This window comes from Salvelinus fontinalis, chromosome 31, assembly GCF_029448725.1.
Source record: "Salvelinus fontinalis isolate EN_2023a chromosome 31, ASM2944872v1, whole genome shotgun sequence".
Classification (NCBI taxonomy): domain Eukaryota; kingdom Metazoa; phylum Chordata; class Actinopteri; order Salmoniformes; family Salmonidae; genus Salvelinus; species Salvelinus fontinalis.
Genome location: NC_074695.1, coordinates 42830531 through 42845723, shown reverse-complemented (window position 1 = coordinate 42845723; position 15193 = coordinate 42830531). Strand labels below are relative to the sequence as shown.

The following is a 15193-nucleotide window of genomic DNA, read 5'->3' as shown; positions in this document are numbered from 1 at the left end:
TTGCCCCATTTCTTGCAGAATTACTTTCGTGCCTTATTCTGTATAGGCTTCCTTCTTTTCACTCTGTCGATTAGGTTAATATTGTGGAGTAACTACAATGCTGTTGATCCATCCTCAGTTTTCTCCTACCAACACTGTAACTGTTTTAAAGTCACCATTGGCCTCATGGTGAAATCCCTGCATGGTTTCCTTCCTTTCCGGCAACTGAGTTAGGAAGGACGCCTGTATGTTTGTAGTGACTGGGTGTATTGATACACCATCCAAATTGTAATTAATAAGTTCACCATGCTCAAAGGGATATTCAATGTCTGCTTTTTATTATTTTTTACCCATCTACCAATAGATGCCGGTTGCATTGGAAAACCTCCCTGGTCTTTGTGGATGAATTTGTGTTTGAAATTAACTGTTTGACTAAGGGACCTTACAGATAATTGTATGTGTGGGGTACAGTGATGAGGTAGTCATTATAGATGTGGTCATTCAAAACTCATGTTAAACACGATTAATGCACAAATAGTGAGTTCATGCAACTTATTTTGTGACTTGTTAAGCACATTTCTACTCCTGAACTTATTTAGGCTTTCCATAACAAAGGGGTTGAATAGTTATTGACTCAATACATTTCTGTGAGGAGCGACGATGTTAGAGACGAGAAACAGGTACAGGGAGGGAACATTTAATTATCAACGGACATGGAACAGGACAGGACAGTGTCTGTACATGAACACATAACGACATTAATGCAGACACAGGGAACAAATGGGGGAGTAGACAGTTATAGACGAGGCAATCAACAAAGGGAAGGAGTCCAGGTGAGTCCAATGAACGCTGCTGCGCGTAATGATGGTGACAGGTGTGCGTAATTAAAACATAATTTCACTTTGATGTTATTTAATCAATGTTAAATTCAGGCTGTAACACAACAAAATGTGGAAAAAGTCAACGGTGTGAATCATTTCTGTGGGCAGTGCACGTCAAATGCAAATGTATGGCCTCTTCACATCGACTCTTTTCCCTCTCTGTTTATTCTTTCCCAATATTCTGTTCTATGTTCTGATGGCACATTATCTATCTATAATCTGTCTATCATCTGCAATAACTCTTCTATCAGCTCAAATGCAGTCAGTCAACCCTCTGTCTGTCTCCCACTCCCTCGACAGGAATCTGAGGGGTTGTGGATGTAGTGGGAGATTGAGACCAAAATATGTAGCATGGAGAGCTAAAGGCCCTGAGTTATGGAACTTGTTCCAATTTCCTGAGGAGCCTTCGGTTCTCCTTCCCTCGCTGCTCCGCTGATCCCCCTACATCAATCACAACGAGCCTTGGCTGGCAGTCAGTCAGGCATACAAGCTCTGCAATGTAAGTCAGCAAAGTCAGCAGTATCGCAGCACCAGGGCCTAAAATTACCCCCAACCCAGCCCACCCCAGTCTAGCTTATCCTCTGAGAGATGCTGTCGTTCTTCCATTTCAAGCCTCTGTCACTTTTCTGTGGCTTATCATGTTTTGTTTTTAAATCCTCTGCTGTCAGACAGAGCAAAGCAGGGCCCATTCTGCACCCAGATCTGAAAGAGAGGCATCATATCCTACTGCTATTACAGGATTATTGTATTATTTTGGTAGGCCTAAACAGGGCAACCTTTCCTTATTACATATCGATTCAGGTGATAAGCTTATGTTCAAGAATGCAACCAAATCACAGACACTCATAATAATGGTTATATTGATATATTAATTACTGTGGTATTTCTATAGAAGTATGATACATGTCGACTGATTGTGCAGGCTTTTGCTCCATCCCTATATGAATACAACTAATTGCAGGATCGGTTGTGTTTGATTAGGAATAGAAAGAAATCCTGCAGGAGGGTAGAGCTCCAGGAGGAGGGTGAGCCAACCTTGTCCTCCACCAACTGATCACATTACTGATGATAATGCTGCTGTTTGCAGCTATTAGTGCAATGACGGTATTCATCCACTAGGTGGAGTAACTCACCATATACATTTTCCTAGTGCAATCTGAGCACCAAACATGCTCTCATGCATAAGAGGTTGGTGGCACCTTAATTAGGGAGGACTGGGCTCGTGGTAATGGCTGGAGCGGAATCAGTGGAATGGTATCAAATACAGCAAACACGTGGTTTCCATGTGTTTCATGCCATTCCAATCGCTCCGTCCCAGCCTTTATTATGAGCCGTCCTGCCTTCAGCAGCCTCCACTGCTTTCATCTAAGTATAGACCGCATTGCTTTTAAGTTGTGTCGTTATAACAAATCCCCTTTGGAGCACAGCTGGAAATAATAAACCTATAGGAAGCGAGCGGAGCATTTTACCCTTGATAATTCCATGTGCTTGTCTTCTGTAAGTAGACCCAAATGAGTCACTGCTCATTTATCAGTGGTGCCATATGCTGTTTTACATAAAACAACACTTGAAAAATGAAAGGAGAGCCGCACACTCTGGGAGCTCGGATGCAATAACTTAATAACCTAATGACCAACGTTTCGACAGACAAGCTGCCTTCATCAGGGTATAAAGCAACAGTCTTATGAGTGTTTTACATCAGCCTGGGAGTTGTTTAAAATCCTTTAAAGAGTTCCTATAGGGCTGAAAATGACATATTAAGTACCACGTGGCTGTTTTATATGTTGCTTGCGTGATGCCATTGTTTTCTGTCTCAGATCGTTCATCGGCTATTGATCATCTGGACAGATTTCAGAAATGAGGGCGTGGTAATATTGGTCTTCACCTCAGTTGACCTAACAGACATTGCCAAACCCCCTCCTCCCTCCCAAGTCTCTTCTCACACTACCCTTGTAGTTTCAGAGTGTGTCTTGAAGTCAGAACATACTCTGAAATGCCACAAACGTCATCAAATGTCAAATACCTTCCAACACAGTGCCCACCGAGCCTCTGAAAAGTTACGAGGTTAACGCCTCTCTCTCTCTCTCTCTCTCTCTCTCTCTCTCTCTCTCTCTCTCTCTCTCTCTCTCTCTCTCTCTCTCTCTCTCTCTCTCTCTCTCTCTCTCTCTCTCTCTCTCTCTCTCTGCCATCTGTCTTTCATATTTCCCCTGTGTTTCTTTATACAGCATCGGCACGCCAGCAACGTGTTCCGTTCTGACAGCAAAGAGAGACTGTCGGGAGAAAGGAGAGGTGGAGGGTGAGGACAGAGGGAGAGAGGGAAAGGAAGCAGGAGGGATTGAGAGGTGGCGAGAGGGGGGAGGAGGAGGGGAGAGAGGGAAAGGTAGGGTGAGAGAGAGGTCTAGAGGGACTTCGAGACCTCAATGTAGGGAAGGTAGTGAATTAACCCAATCCATGACAGGGAGAGGGAGGGGTTTATGTGTCCTTTAAATTCCAGGTGGATTAGGCCTGGCTATATGCCATAGCCTACATGGCTATAATGCCTATAGGCAGGCATTGTCACAGGGCTTATTCTCAGAGGCATATTTAACTCTATACGGTGTATCTATGGCTCTGTTCTGAGTGTCCCTCTGGCATCTCATTTATTCTCATCTTCTGGATTGATTAGGCTTTCCTAATCAATGCTCAAACTGATATGACGGATACAGACTGGGTGTTCTGTGGTTGAAGGGCCTATGTGGCAATGTATTGGTGGTCCAGTCATTTGAAGTTTCAGGTATGGGGTTCTTTTTTTTAAACGGACAAGTAGATTCCAGTGATAGGCCTACTGAGGTCCATTGGGACCTGTACAAATGAAAATGCCAACAGAGAGAAAATCCTTAGCTTAGCTCATTTATAGTATCACAGGAAGGATCTGTTCATTTGGAGACAAAGCTGTCTAGCTGTAGTCTAGTCTGACTGTGATGGAATGGGGAGAGGGGGATGAGATAAGCGACTGGCAGACTGGCACTGCCCAGCCTCTGCTCTTCTCTGTGGTCCAGGGAACAGGTGGGCAGCCAAAGTGCTGATCAAGGCTGGCCCACGGCCAATCAATCAACCCAGCCCAGCCAATGGGATTCATCCGTCCGTGCCGCCTGAGGTGGAGTGTTGGCACATGCCTAATTTTAATCTCCTTAAGTATGCGCCATTGCCTCCATATCGTCAACGCAATGGGCGAGGCCGCCTGTCAGAGTGACTGATAACGCGGGTTGTCCATCCAAGACGCATTGGTGGCCATGCATTGGCAAATTATTTGTTGGGTTTGGATCAGAATAGCAGCTCTGATGGTGGCTGGAAGGAGGTTTAGGAAAAACGTTGTCGTTTTTTTTTTAGCTACAAAGGGATTTGATCAGCCTTGAACTGTGACTGTAACCTGTCAGGATTTATTCATCTGTATTATTGGGGCTCCGAGGGCTTGGTGTCACAACAGAAAATGTTGCTCTCGCCCTGCAGAAGTGGTGGAATGCGCACTAATAACCTGGACCAGTCCTGCAGTATTTTTTATTTAACTCGGCAAGTCAGATAAGAACAAATTCTTATTTACAATGACGGCCTACCCCGGCCAAACCCTAATGACGCTGGGCCAATTGTGCACCACCCTATGGGACTCCCAAACACAGCCGGTTGTGATACAGCCGGGAATCGAACCAGGGTCTGTAGTGACACCTCTAGCACTGATATGCATTGCCTTAGACCACTTAGACTGCTGCGCCAGTTTGAGAGAGGTGTGTCCAGCTGCTCAAAGAGGACATGTTTTTTTGAATAGGAAAGGTGTATGGAGTCACTTTTTGCCATTAATATCAAGCAGAACTTCTGAAATCGAGAACAAAATTCTTATTATTGCAAATTAAAAGAATGGTATTGAAAGTAAAACATGAACCCCAAAGTATTGAGAGCAAAAAAATATAATACAGCAAGGATTTTTTTTAAACGTGAGAATAAATTAATTGTAAATAAATGTAAAACAAAAGATTTCAGCGAAACATGTTTAATTATAAACAATTGAGATCAAACACCTGTTACGTCTGTTTAAAGATGAATTAGACCAAGGTGCAGTGTGGTAGGCGAACATCTTACTTTTATTTCAAATGAACACCAAAAACCCAACAAAATAGAAAACTAACGTAAAGTTCTGCAGGCTAAACAGCAACTAACAAAATCAAGATCCCACAAACTAAGGTGGAAAACAGGCTGCCTAAGTATGATCCCCAATCAGAGACAACGATAGACAGCTGCCTCTGATTGGGAACCATACCCGGCCAACATAGAAATAGAACACATAGATTGCCATCCCTAGTCACACCCTGACCTAACCAAAATAGAGAATAAAAGGGTTTCTAAGGTCAGGGCGTGACAACGCCTCCCTCTTTGCCTGCATTTAAAAAAAAAAATGTTGGTTACATTATCACCCTGGCTTGTGCTTTCACTGCCTTTTTTTGCAGTTGCAAGTTTTTTTTTAATACATTCCAGCAGGATACCACCTGGCATCCCACTGCTGGTTTGCCTCTGAAGCAAAGCAGGGTCGGTCACTGGAATGGGAGACCAGATGTTGCTGGAAGTGGTGTTGGAGGGCCAGTAGGGCACACTCTTCCCTCTGGTGTTAATATCAAATCCCCCTGCCCCAGGGCAGTGATGGGGACATTGCCCTGCGAAGGCTGCTGTCTTTCAGATGGGAGGTTAAAAGGATGTCCTGATTCTACGTGGTCAAAAATATCCCTGGGCACTTATTGTAACATGAGGCTGAACCATTACTCCAAAACTGATTGACCAATGGAGATGCTTCCTCTAAACCCGCCTACACAGAATGGATTGATTGGATGTATACATTACTAATCAAAGAGCTTTTACATAGTAAGGGGAAACCTCACCTCATCCACAACCAATGTGTGGCAACTATTCTGTGCCGGAACGCTCACCACGCAACAGCTAGCATGGTTGAGAGGTCAGGAGTGATATATACAAATTAGGTGGCTATGATGGAATGGGGCCAGTTTGCCAATTTAGCCAGGACACTGCGGCTAGCACTACTACTTTTACCATAAGCGCCACAGGATTTTTAATGACCACAGAGGGTCAGGACTTCTGTTTCACATCACATTCGAAAGACGGCACCCAATGCAGGGTAATGTCCCCATCACTGGCCTGAGGCAATGGGATTTGACCAGCAATTGATCTCCCTCCCAGGGACTGACCAGGACCAACCCTGCATAGGTTCAGTGGCAAAACCCTGGTGGAGTACTGCTGGAATGAATCAAAAAACGTGCAAGTGCAAAACTACATAGCCGAAGATAGGGAAAATTGAAGAAAAATGTTTCACTTAAAACGAATTGTCTTGCATTCATTTACAATTAATTTGTTCTCGCATTTCTTAATAATTTCCTTGCAATTTGTTTGTTGTTGCTCTCAACACTTCTGGGTTTATGTTTTGCTTTCAATATCATTATTTTTGTTTGCAATTCTAATACTTTTGTTCTCGACATCAGAAGTTCTGCTTGATGTTAATGCCACGAAAGTAACTCATACCTCTGCATCCTATGACAGATCATCCCCCCAAGATATCCTCTAGTCTCTCTCCTCCAAGAACTGGGAGATACTTCTGATATAAGAACGCGCACGGCAACCTCAGCGTCAGCAGCAGAGCTCGTGCCCTGGCTGTTTCTCGCCTCCGTCTGTGCGCGTGCCCCATGCAGGTCTCTGGATCGGAGGTGATGATGGCGTTGGAGGAGCAGCATCGCTGAGTTCGCTCCTCTGAGCTTTTTATATTATTATAATTATAACAACGGTCGAAATACAATTACTCTCCTCGATCTCCTAACCAGAGAGGATGGGGAACGAAGGGAGCATCGAGGGAGGCGGACAACCCGGGGAACCGGGCTCCATCTCTGTGGCGGGAGCGCCTGGTTCCATTTCAGCACCACTGGGCTCTGGACAGCTCATCAAGCCCGCCAATGGTGCTGCTGCCGGGGGAGGAATGGGTGGTGGACCGGGAATGAATAGGTAAGACCTGTCATTAGCAACCGTGCAGTTGATGCCAAGTATTTGACAAATTATAGATTTGATATCCTTATACACTTGACATTGTATATGATGCTTTACATTATTTATATCGTCAAACGCTCTGTTGTGTTGTAGACAGGGAAACGATGCTGTTAGGCTTTGGCAGTTGGTTTTGTGATGCTTTTACGATTTACTTGGCTTTTGCCTAGCTGTTGGGACGTGTCGTGGGTAGCGTTTCCCCTCCAAGTGTAAAGTCATTGGTAAAAAAAAAAGTAAAACCATACCATTGTAGCATGAAAAGAAATGACCACTGAATTGTGGCTTATTTTGAGGTTGTCATGAAGGATGCTCGAGCTCATTCGTTTCTGCATGGGTGTTTTCAGAGGAGGATGTTTTTGCTGCTGCTTTGTGTGTGTGTGTGTGTGTGTGTGTTGTTTAGCCTAGTAGTATGTAGGCTATCGTAAGACATTGAAGTACGTGTCGCCACTCTCTCGATGTGCAAACGACCCCATCTTCAGATTCTGGATGTTGTGTGTGCCAGCTCGCATCAGTGATGGGATGGCTGGCAGAATGACATTCATTGGTAATGCATAGCCTAACAAATTTTTAATTGAAAATACATTGAATTTTCAGTCCTTTTGATTATTTCGATTTTTACACTGTGTTGTAGAAAGACAGACATATGAACGGCTTGTTAATAATGTGTAGCTTAAACACAGCATATCCGTCATTATATAATAGGTTAGATAGCTTCGAAAGGATGACAGCTCGTAGCTGCTGCAGGAAAAGTGACATTTCTGCATTTGAAATGAAATCAATTCCAAGTATTGACACACAAGAATATTATTGTGTAAAGTCCCAGTTGATTATAACGGTGGCGGGTTGGTCTAACGGCATAATAAAAGTCCATGTGAACCTATCTAATCACGTGCAGCGTGAATTTGCTCGTCGCCCTTTTGCGCGAATATCGCTCTGTCGGTGGTTGTGTAGTTAGAGGAGATGTGTTAGGCTTGCTATGACATTTGGACACGAGTGTGACTGTGATATGACAACACAGCATATTTATCCCCCCCTTATTTTGCCACCTTCGTCTAGTCACATGTTACAAACTACAAATCACAGTGACTCTAACTGTTCTTGGTAATAAGTAGGCCTACGTGGTCTGTGTTGAAATGAGGAGCGAAAGAGCTAATCATGCTACTGTGTGTGTGCATGTGTTAGGATGTAGGCCTACCTACGCTCCCTGGAGGGATGTGCCCCAATTTTCATGTTCATTATGACTGACACATAGACCAAGTGCGTGTGTCCAACCTGGACTCAGGGTGTCGACAAAACACAGTAAATGTACATTTGATTCCCTCCACATACTATGATATGTTACATTCGGTATGATATGTATGGATTGGTGGATGTCCGGATGTCTGTTTAAAGGAGTAAGTAGTTGCAAAGGTTCTAATTAGCTAAAATACTGAAGTTGTCCGTGATTCAAACGTGCAACTTTTGGGCTGCTAGACGTTCGCGTTATACAAGGCATTTGGAAAGCATTCAGACCACTTGAATTTTTCCACATTTTGTTACGTTACAGCCTTGTTCCGAAATTGATTAAATTGTATTTTCCTCATCAATCTACACACAATACCCCATAATGACAAAGCAAAAATAGTTTTTTAGAAATGTATAAGAAATAAAAAAACGGAAATATCACATTTACATAAGTATTCAGACCCTTTACTCAGTACTTTGTTGACGCACCTTTGGCAGCGATTACAGCCTTGCGTCTTCTTGGGTACGATTCTACAAGCTCCGCACAACTGTATTCAGGGAGTTTCTGCAGATGCTCTCTCCGTCAGGATGGGTAGGGAGCGTCGCTGCACAGCTATTTTCAGGTCTCTCCAGAGATGTTCGATCGGGTTCAAGTCCGGGCTTTGGCTGGGCCTCTCAAGGACATTCAGAGACTTGTCCCAAAGTCACTTCTGTGTTGTCTTGACTGTGTGCTCAGGGTCGTTGTACTGTTGGAAGGTTAAACTTTGCCCCAGTCTGAGGTCCTGAGCGTTCTGAAGCAGGTTTTCATTAAGGTTCTCTCTGTACTTTGCTCCGTTCATCTTTCTCTCAATCCTGACTAGTCTCCCAGTCCCTGCCGCTGAAAAACATCCCCACAGCATGATCCTGTCAACACCATGCCTCACCGTAGGGATGATATTGGCCAGGTGATGAGCGGTCCCTGGTTTCCTCCAGACATGATGCTTGGCATTCAGGCCAGAGAGTTCAATCTTGGTTTCATCAGACCAGAGAATCTTGTTTCTCATTGTCTGAGAGTCCTTTAGTTGCATTTTGGCAAACTCCAAGCGGGTGTCATGTGCCTTTTACTGAGGAGTGGCTTCCATCTGGCAACTCTACCATAAAGGCCTGATTGGTAGAGTGCTGCAGAGATGGTTGTCCTTCTGGAAGGTTCTCCCATCTCCACAGAGGAAGAGATTGAGCTCTATCATAGTTACCATCGGGTTCTTGGTCACCTCCCTGACCAAGGCCTTTCTCCCCGATTGCTCAGTTTGGCCGGGCGGCCAGCTTTAGGAAGAGTCTTGGTGGTTCCAAACTCCTTCCATTTAAGAATGATGGAGGCCACTGTGTTCTTGGGGACCTTCAATGCTGCAGACATTTTTTGGTACCCTTCTCCAGATCTGTGCCTCAACACTCCTGTCTCGGAGCTCTACAGACAATTCCTTCGACCTCATGGATTGGTTTTTGCTCTGACATGCACTGTCAACTGTGGGACCTTATATAGACAGATTTGTGCCTTACCAAATCATGTCCAATCAATTGAATTTTCCACAGGTGGACTCCAATCAAGGTGTAGAAGCATCTCAAGGATAATCAATGGAAACAGGATGCACCTGAGCGCAATTTCGATTCTCATAGCAAAGGGTCTGAATACTTATGTAAATAAGGTATTTCTGTAACAATATATATATATATATACATTTGCAAACATTTTTAAAAACCTGTTTTCATTTTGTCATTATGGGGTATTTTAGAAAAAGGCTGTAACATAACAAAATGTGGAAAAAGGGAAGGGGTCTGAATACTTTCCGATTGCACTGTAATCCTACCCATCCTCCCCAATCAACCAGCCTCTAGGTTTAGGATATTTACTAGCTCATACCAGTGACAAACTTAGCAAGCTATTTTATTGATATGGCAGTACACAAACAAAATCCAGAGATCCTAAGATCACAAAATAAAATTTCCCATTGTGAAAAATCCGCAATCCACCACTCCAAAGAAAGCATGGCTCTGGCGGCATCTTCGAAATTCCCCCAGATCCGAGATCGGATCCATGGCTGAAGCGTTGCATAAGCCCACACTCGGCAGGCTGTAAAGAAAACTCTCCCGGAGCCACAGAATGGCCGAATTACCGCAACTATACAGTAAGTGACCTCCGTTGCAGCCAAGACTGCTCTTTCCCATAGGCTTGTATTATCTTTAACATGACAGTACCAGCAGTCAGCTACCAACAGTTGGCAGACATGTTTACATTTGGTTAGTTGTATTAGTGTTATTTAGATGGAAGACATTAGTTAAATGCGCTATAGCTAGTTAACGTTAGCATGGAGGTAGCCAGCTAGCTTTTTCACTTACCTGCTCACTTCCATTCTCACGTTCTTTGCTGGGGCTGCTGGCTGTTTGAGATGCTTTAGAAGCCCCATTGATGGTAAGGGCAGCATCCACTTTGAGGAGCAACTTCTTGCTGAAGCCCTCCTTTTCTTGGGGTGCTCTAAGTTACAGTATACTGTCTCATGTAACCATACCAAACATAACATATCATACAGTACATTTGCAAGTTTTCAAATCTCAGTGTTAAGGTCAAAAGTGTTGTGAGTGTTATTTCTGAGTGTTGATTCTAGTGGGGTTAACACCTGTGGGATTTAAATTGACAAACATGCAGTGAATAAATGAAGTCTTATTTGAATCACAGTAGAATCAACACTGCGTGGTGTTGTTCTTACTCGACTGTGTTGAGTTAACTTCCATTAACTCTCAGAGTGAAAAAGATGTGGGAGGGGCATTATCATTCTTCCCAGAATGTGTTGTTGCAGGTAGATTTTTGAAAATAGTTTGTTTTAATATCTACAGTTGAAGTCGGAAGTTTACATACACTTAGGTTGGAGTCATTAAAACTCTTTTTTCAACCACTCCACAAATTTCTTGTTAATTAGCAAACTACAGTTTTGGCAAGTCGGTTAGGAAATCTACTTTGTGCATGACACAAGTAATTTTTCCAACAATTGTTTACAGATAAGATTATTTCACTTATAATTCACTGTATCAGAATTCCAGTGGGTCAGAAGTTTACATAGACTAAGATGACTGTGCCTTTAAACAGCTTGGAAAATTCCAGAAAATGATGTCATGGCTTTAAAAGCTTCTGGTAGGCTAAGCAAGGAAGAAGCCACTGCTCCAAAACCGCCATAAAAAAAGCCAGACTACGGTTTGCAACTGCACATGGGGACAAAGATCGTGCTTTTTGGAAAAATGTCCTCTGGTCTGATGAAACAAAAAATAGAACTGTTTTGCCATAATGACCATGGTTATGTTTGGAGGTTAAAGGGGACGCTTGCAAGCCGAAGAACACCATCCCAACCGTGAAGCACGGGGGTGGCAACATCATGTTGTGGGGATGCTTTGCTGCAGGAGGGACTGGTGCACGTCACAAAATAGATGCCATCATGAGGTCGGAAAATTATGTGGATATATTGAAGCAACATCTCAAGACATCAGTCAGGAAGTTAAAGCTTGGTCGCAAATGAGTCTTCCAAATGGACAATGACCCCAAGCATACTTCCAAAGTTGTGGCAAAATGGCTTAAGGACAACAAAGTCAAGGTACTGGAGTGGCCATCACAAAGCCCTGACCTCAATCCTATAGAAAATGTATGGGCAGAGCTGAAAAATTATAATTATACTACCTTAAAACCGTCATCATGTGCGCCTGCGCCTTGCTTTGGCTTTGTTTACAAACCGTAAGATAGCTACTAGTAGCTAGCTCAAGCAGAAAGTACGATCAACGATACTAGTGACCTTTCATCTGTGGTGGGACTGTTAGCTAGCAAGCTACTTATGCCGGCAAAAGCACACTGTGTTGTGATTGGATGCCATACTGTAGAAGTAGAATGAAGACATCCGACAGCATTGGCTGATTTTCATTTCAGGTGGACAGGCTGCACAGAAAATTATGATCATGTGCAGTGAACATTTCAAGGGATGTTGCTTTATCAATTGGGGAGAACATTCGATGGGTCTTGCCAGGAAGCTAATCCTGAAAACGGATGCTGTACCATCACTAACAGTAGATCTTGCAAGCGCTGACCATAATGTAAGTATCAGAGTTTGATGAGTCTGACACGGTAGCCAACATTTTGAGGGGATCAGGGGTCTAACGTTAGATAATGCAACTGTGGCTGCTTTGACTTGTGAATGGTATATTTTCTGTAACACACCCGATAGTCACTATATGGTTTTTGTTCTTCCATCCCTAAACCCTAAGTGTCTGAGAACTACCAGCACACAGCTGACACGAAGGAATGTTGTCCACAAAAGGAGTTTCGGGTATGTATAGTATTTGCAATTTACCCCTAAAAATCGTATTTTTAAATTCTATTTTATTTGTATTTATTAGGGATCCCCATTAGCTGCTGCCTCTTCCTGGGGGTCCAAACACATGAAGGCACTTACATCACACACATTTTTTTTTTTAAATGAAACAGTACATCATAAAACAACATTACACCACTACATATCTACAATACAAAATGTGTAATACCTCCATATAACAATATTACAATGTATGTGTGTGTAGAGTTTGCGTATGCGTGTGTGTTCCTGTGTGTGTGTGTGTGTGTGTGTGTGTGTGTGTGTGTGTGTGTGTGTGTGTGTGTGTGTGTGTGTGTGTGTGTGTGTGTGTGTGTGTGTGTGTGTGTGTGTGTGTGTGTGTGTGTGTGTGTTCACAGTCCGCGTTGCTCCATTGTGTGGGTTGTCTTACAGTTGATGTAGCTTGTATCTTTGGGGCAAATCATGATGATTGGGAGGGGTGGAATTATTATTTCACTTTCCATCTCCTGTTGTCTCTCCACTATCATCAAGCTGTAATGATAGACATTTTAGAAAATTCAACAACTACTCTGTCTGCACAGCTTCCCAGGCAACCATCACAGCAGGAATGCTGTGAAACAAATTTAGCTTTCCCAAGGCAAAGAAAGGGGGGGGATATGCTGTGAAGCCTGTGAAGACAGACCCAACATACTGTAAGTCATAGTTATTCATTTCAAATCTGCATCATATGAGCATTTCAGGCACACAAACATTCCAAATACAAACATTAAAAAGTTTCACCAAAAAGTGCGCTACCAAATATTGAATATTTGAAATTTGAGTGCTTCAAAAACACCAGAAAACACATTGTAGAATGAGTAGCGAATCAGAACACGAAATAAAAGGAAATGTAATTCACTACCCATTTAACAAACATTTCCCGTCCAAAAACATTACAGTCTATGTAGACAGGCTCCTGGATCTCCTCTTCAACAAAGTCCTCCTTGATCCAGAGCCATATGTGGGGAACCTGTCCATCCCAGGACCCCTTTCTGCCCAGTGTGAGGTCTGACAAGGAGGAAGTCATAGCTGGATTTGTCCCCCTCCTCTCCCTCTCCCCATCAATCTCTGTAGTTGGTTGCATTTCCTAAAGCCTAAGTAATCAACTTTTATGTGATATGATATCACAGTTAGTTACTTTTTATATATTTTTTCAAGCATTCGGACTGGAGATGAGTGTTACAAATTGTACGAATCAATGGGTCCTGCTCACTGTAGGGCAGCCGGGGGACTGTGTTACGCTTTCTCTAATTATCATTTTTTATCTCAAATGATGCCTCAGCATTATTTGATCACCTTTATGTGTTCATGTTAATCAATATTTCAGCTATGCTGGCCTAATTGTATAAGATCAAATAAATGTCTGATCAATACTTACAGTTCTGAACATATTGTCGTTTATAATGGTAATGCAGAGGCACCTATAAATTGTCCAGTTCACTTATTGTATGCTGTGGTTTTTTATGTGCATTCCCTTACGTCTAAGCTTCTAAGGGGACTCAAGCTTGACTAATTCTTGTGAAGAAGTCTATCAGTGAACTGTATTTTGTAATCAGTTACAAAACAACAGAACTGCAATTGTGTATTGATTCTGTTTGCCTGATATCCAACAGTCCATGTTCAGCTCTGTTGACCATGAGAGCATTTTGCAGAGAAAATGGGCTGAGGCATACTATTTAGGCTCAGAATGACATGCGGCACATTGTTTACCTTGTCATCAATGACATGTGGCTCATTGTTTACCTTGTTACCTGGCAACAACCACAACTGTGTTTCAAAGAGCTGTCAGTCAAGGAAAGCTCATGAATATAAGCTCCACCGCCCACTCAGCCTGTTCTTTCAGGCTTCCTGATAGTTTGAGATGAGAGCAAAGGTACAATTTCTTCAATTCTGAGCATTTTAATAGTGTACAAATATTACAGATTATGTTTTGGTCAATCAAAGGCTATTTTGACTTGGGAGATAGGATGACTGTATGGGGACATTTAACACTATTTCGGTGGTTCACACAATTTCTAAGAAACGGTTACATTTAACATTGTGGGTGTTAAGATTCTCATCTCAAATGTGCTGTATACCTTTACTATGTTACGTCTAGTCTGAGAGACCAGGCTGGTGTGTCCTGGTGTCATTTCTAAGAAACGGTTACATTTAACATTGTGGGTGTTAAGATTCTCATCTCAAATTTGCTGTATACCTTTACTATGTTACGTCTAGTCTGAGAGACCAGGCTGGTGTGTCCTGGTGTCATTTCTAAGAAACGGTTACATTTAACATTGTGGGTGTTAAGATTCTCATCTCAAATGTGCTGTATACCTTTACTATGTTACGTCTAGTCTGAGAGACCAGGCTGGTGTGTCCTGGTGTCATTTCTAAGAAACGGTTACATTTAACATTGTGGGTGTTAAGATTCTCATCTCAAATGTGCTGTATACCTTTACTATGTTACGTCTAGTCTGAGAGACCAGGCTGGTGTGTCCTGGTGTCATTTCTAAGAAACGGTTACATTTAACATTGTGGGTGTTAAGATTCTCATCTCAAATTTGCTGTATACCTTTACTATGTTACGTCTAGTCTGAGAGACCAGGCTGGTGTGTCCTGGTGTCATTTCTAAGAAACGGTTACATTTAACATTGTGGGTGTTAAGATTCTCAT

General features: G+C 42.8%; 1 protein-coding gene across 2 annotated transcripts in view; it reads left to right on the top strand.

The window, feature by feature from the left end:
• Nucleotides 1–6569: 6569 nt before the first annotated feature.
• Nucleotides 6570–15193, top strand: part of LOC129830298 (protein bassoon-like) — a 215734-nt gene continuing 207110 nt past the window's right edge. For both annotated transcript variants that reach the window (XM_055892775.1, XM_055892774.1), the window contains exon 1: nucleotides 6570–6893. In XM_055892775.1, coding sequence (XP_055748750.1) covers nucleotides 6721–6893 — 173 coding nt within the window. In that variant the 5' untranslated portion in view covers nucleotides 6570–6720. The remainder of the gene's footprint in view (nucleotides 6894–15193) is intronic.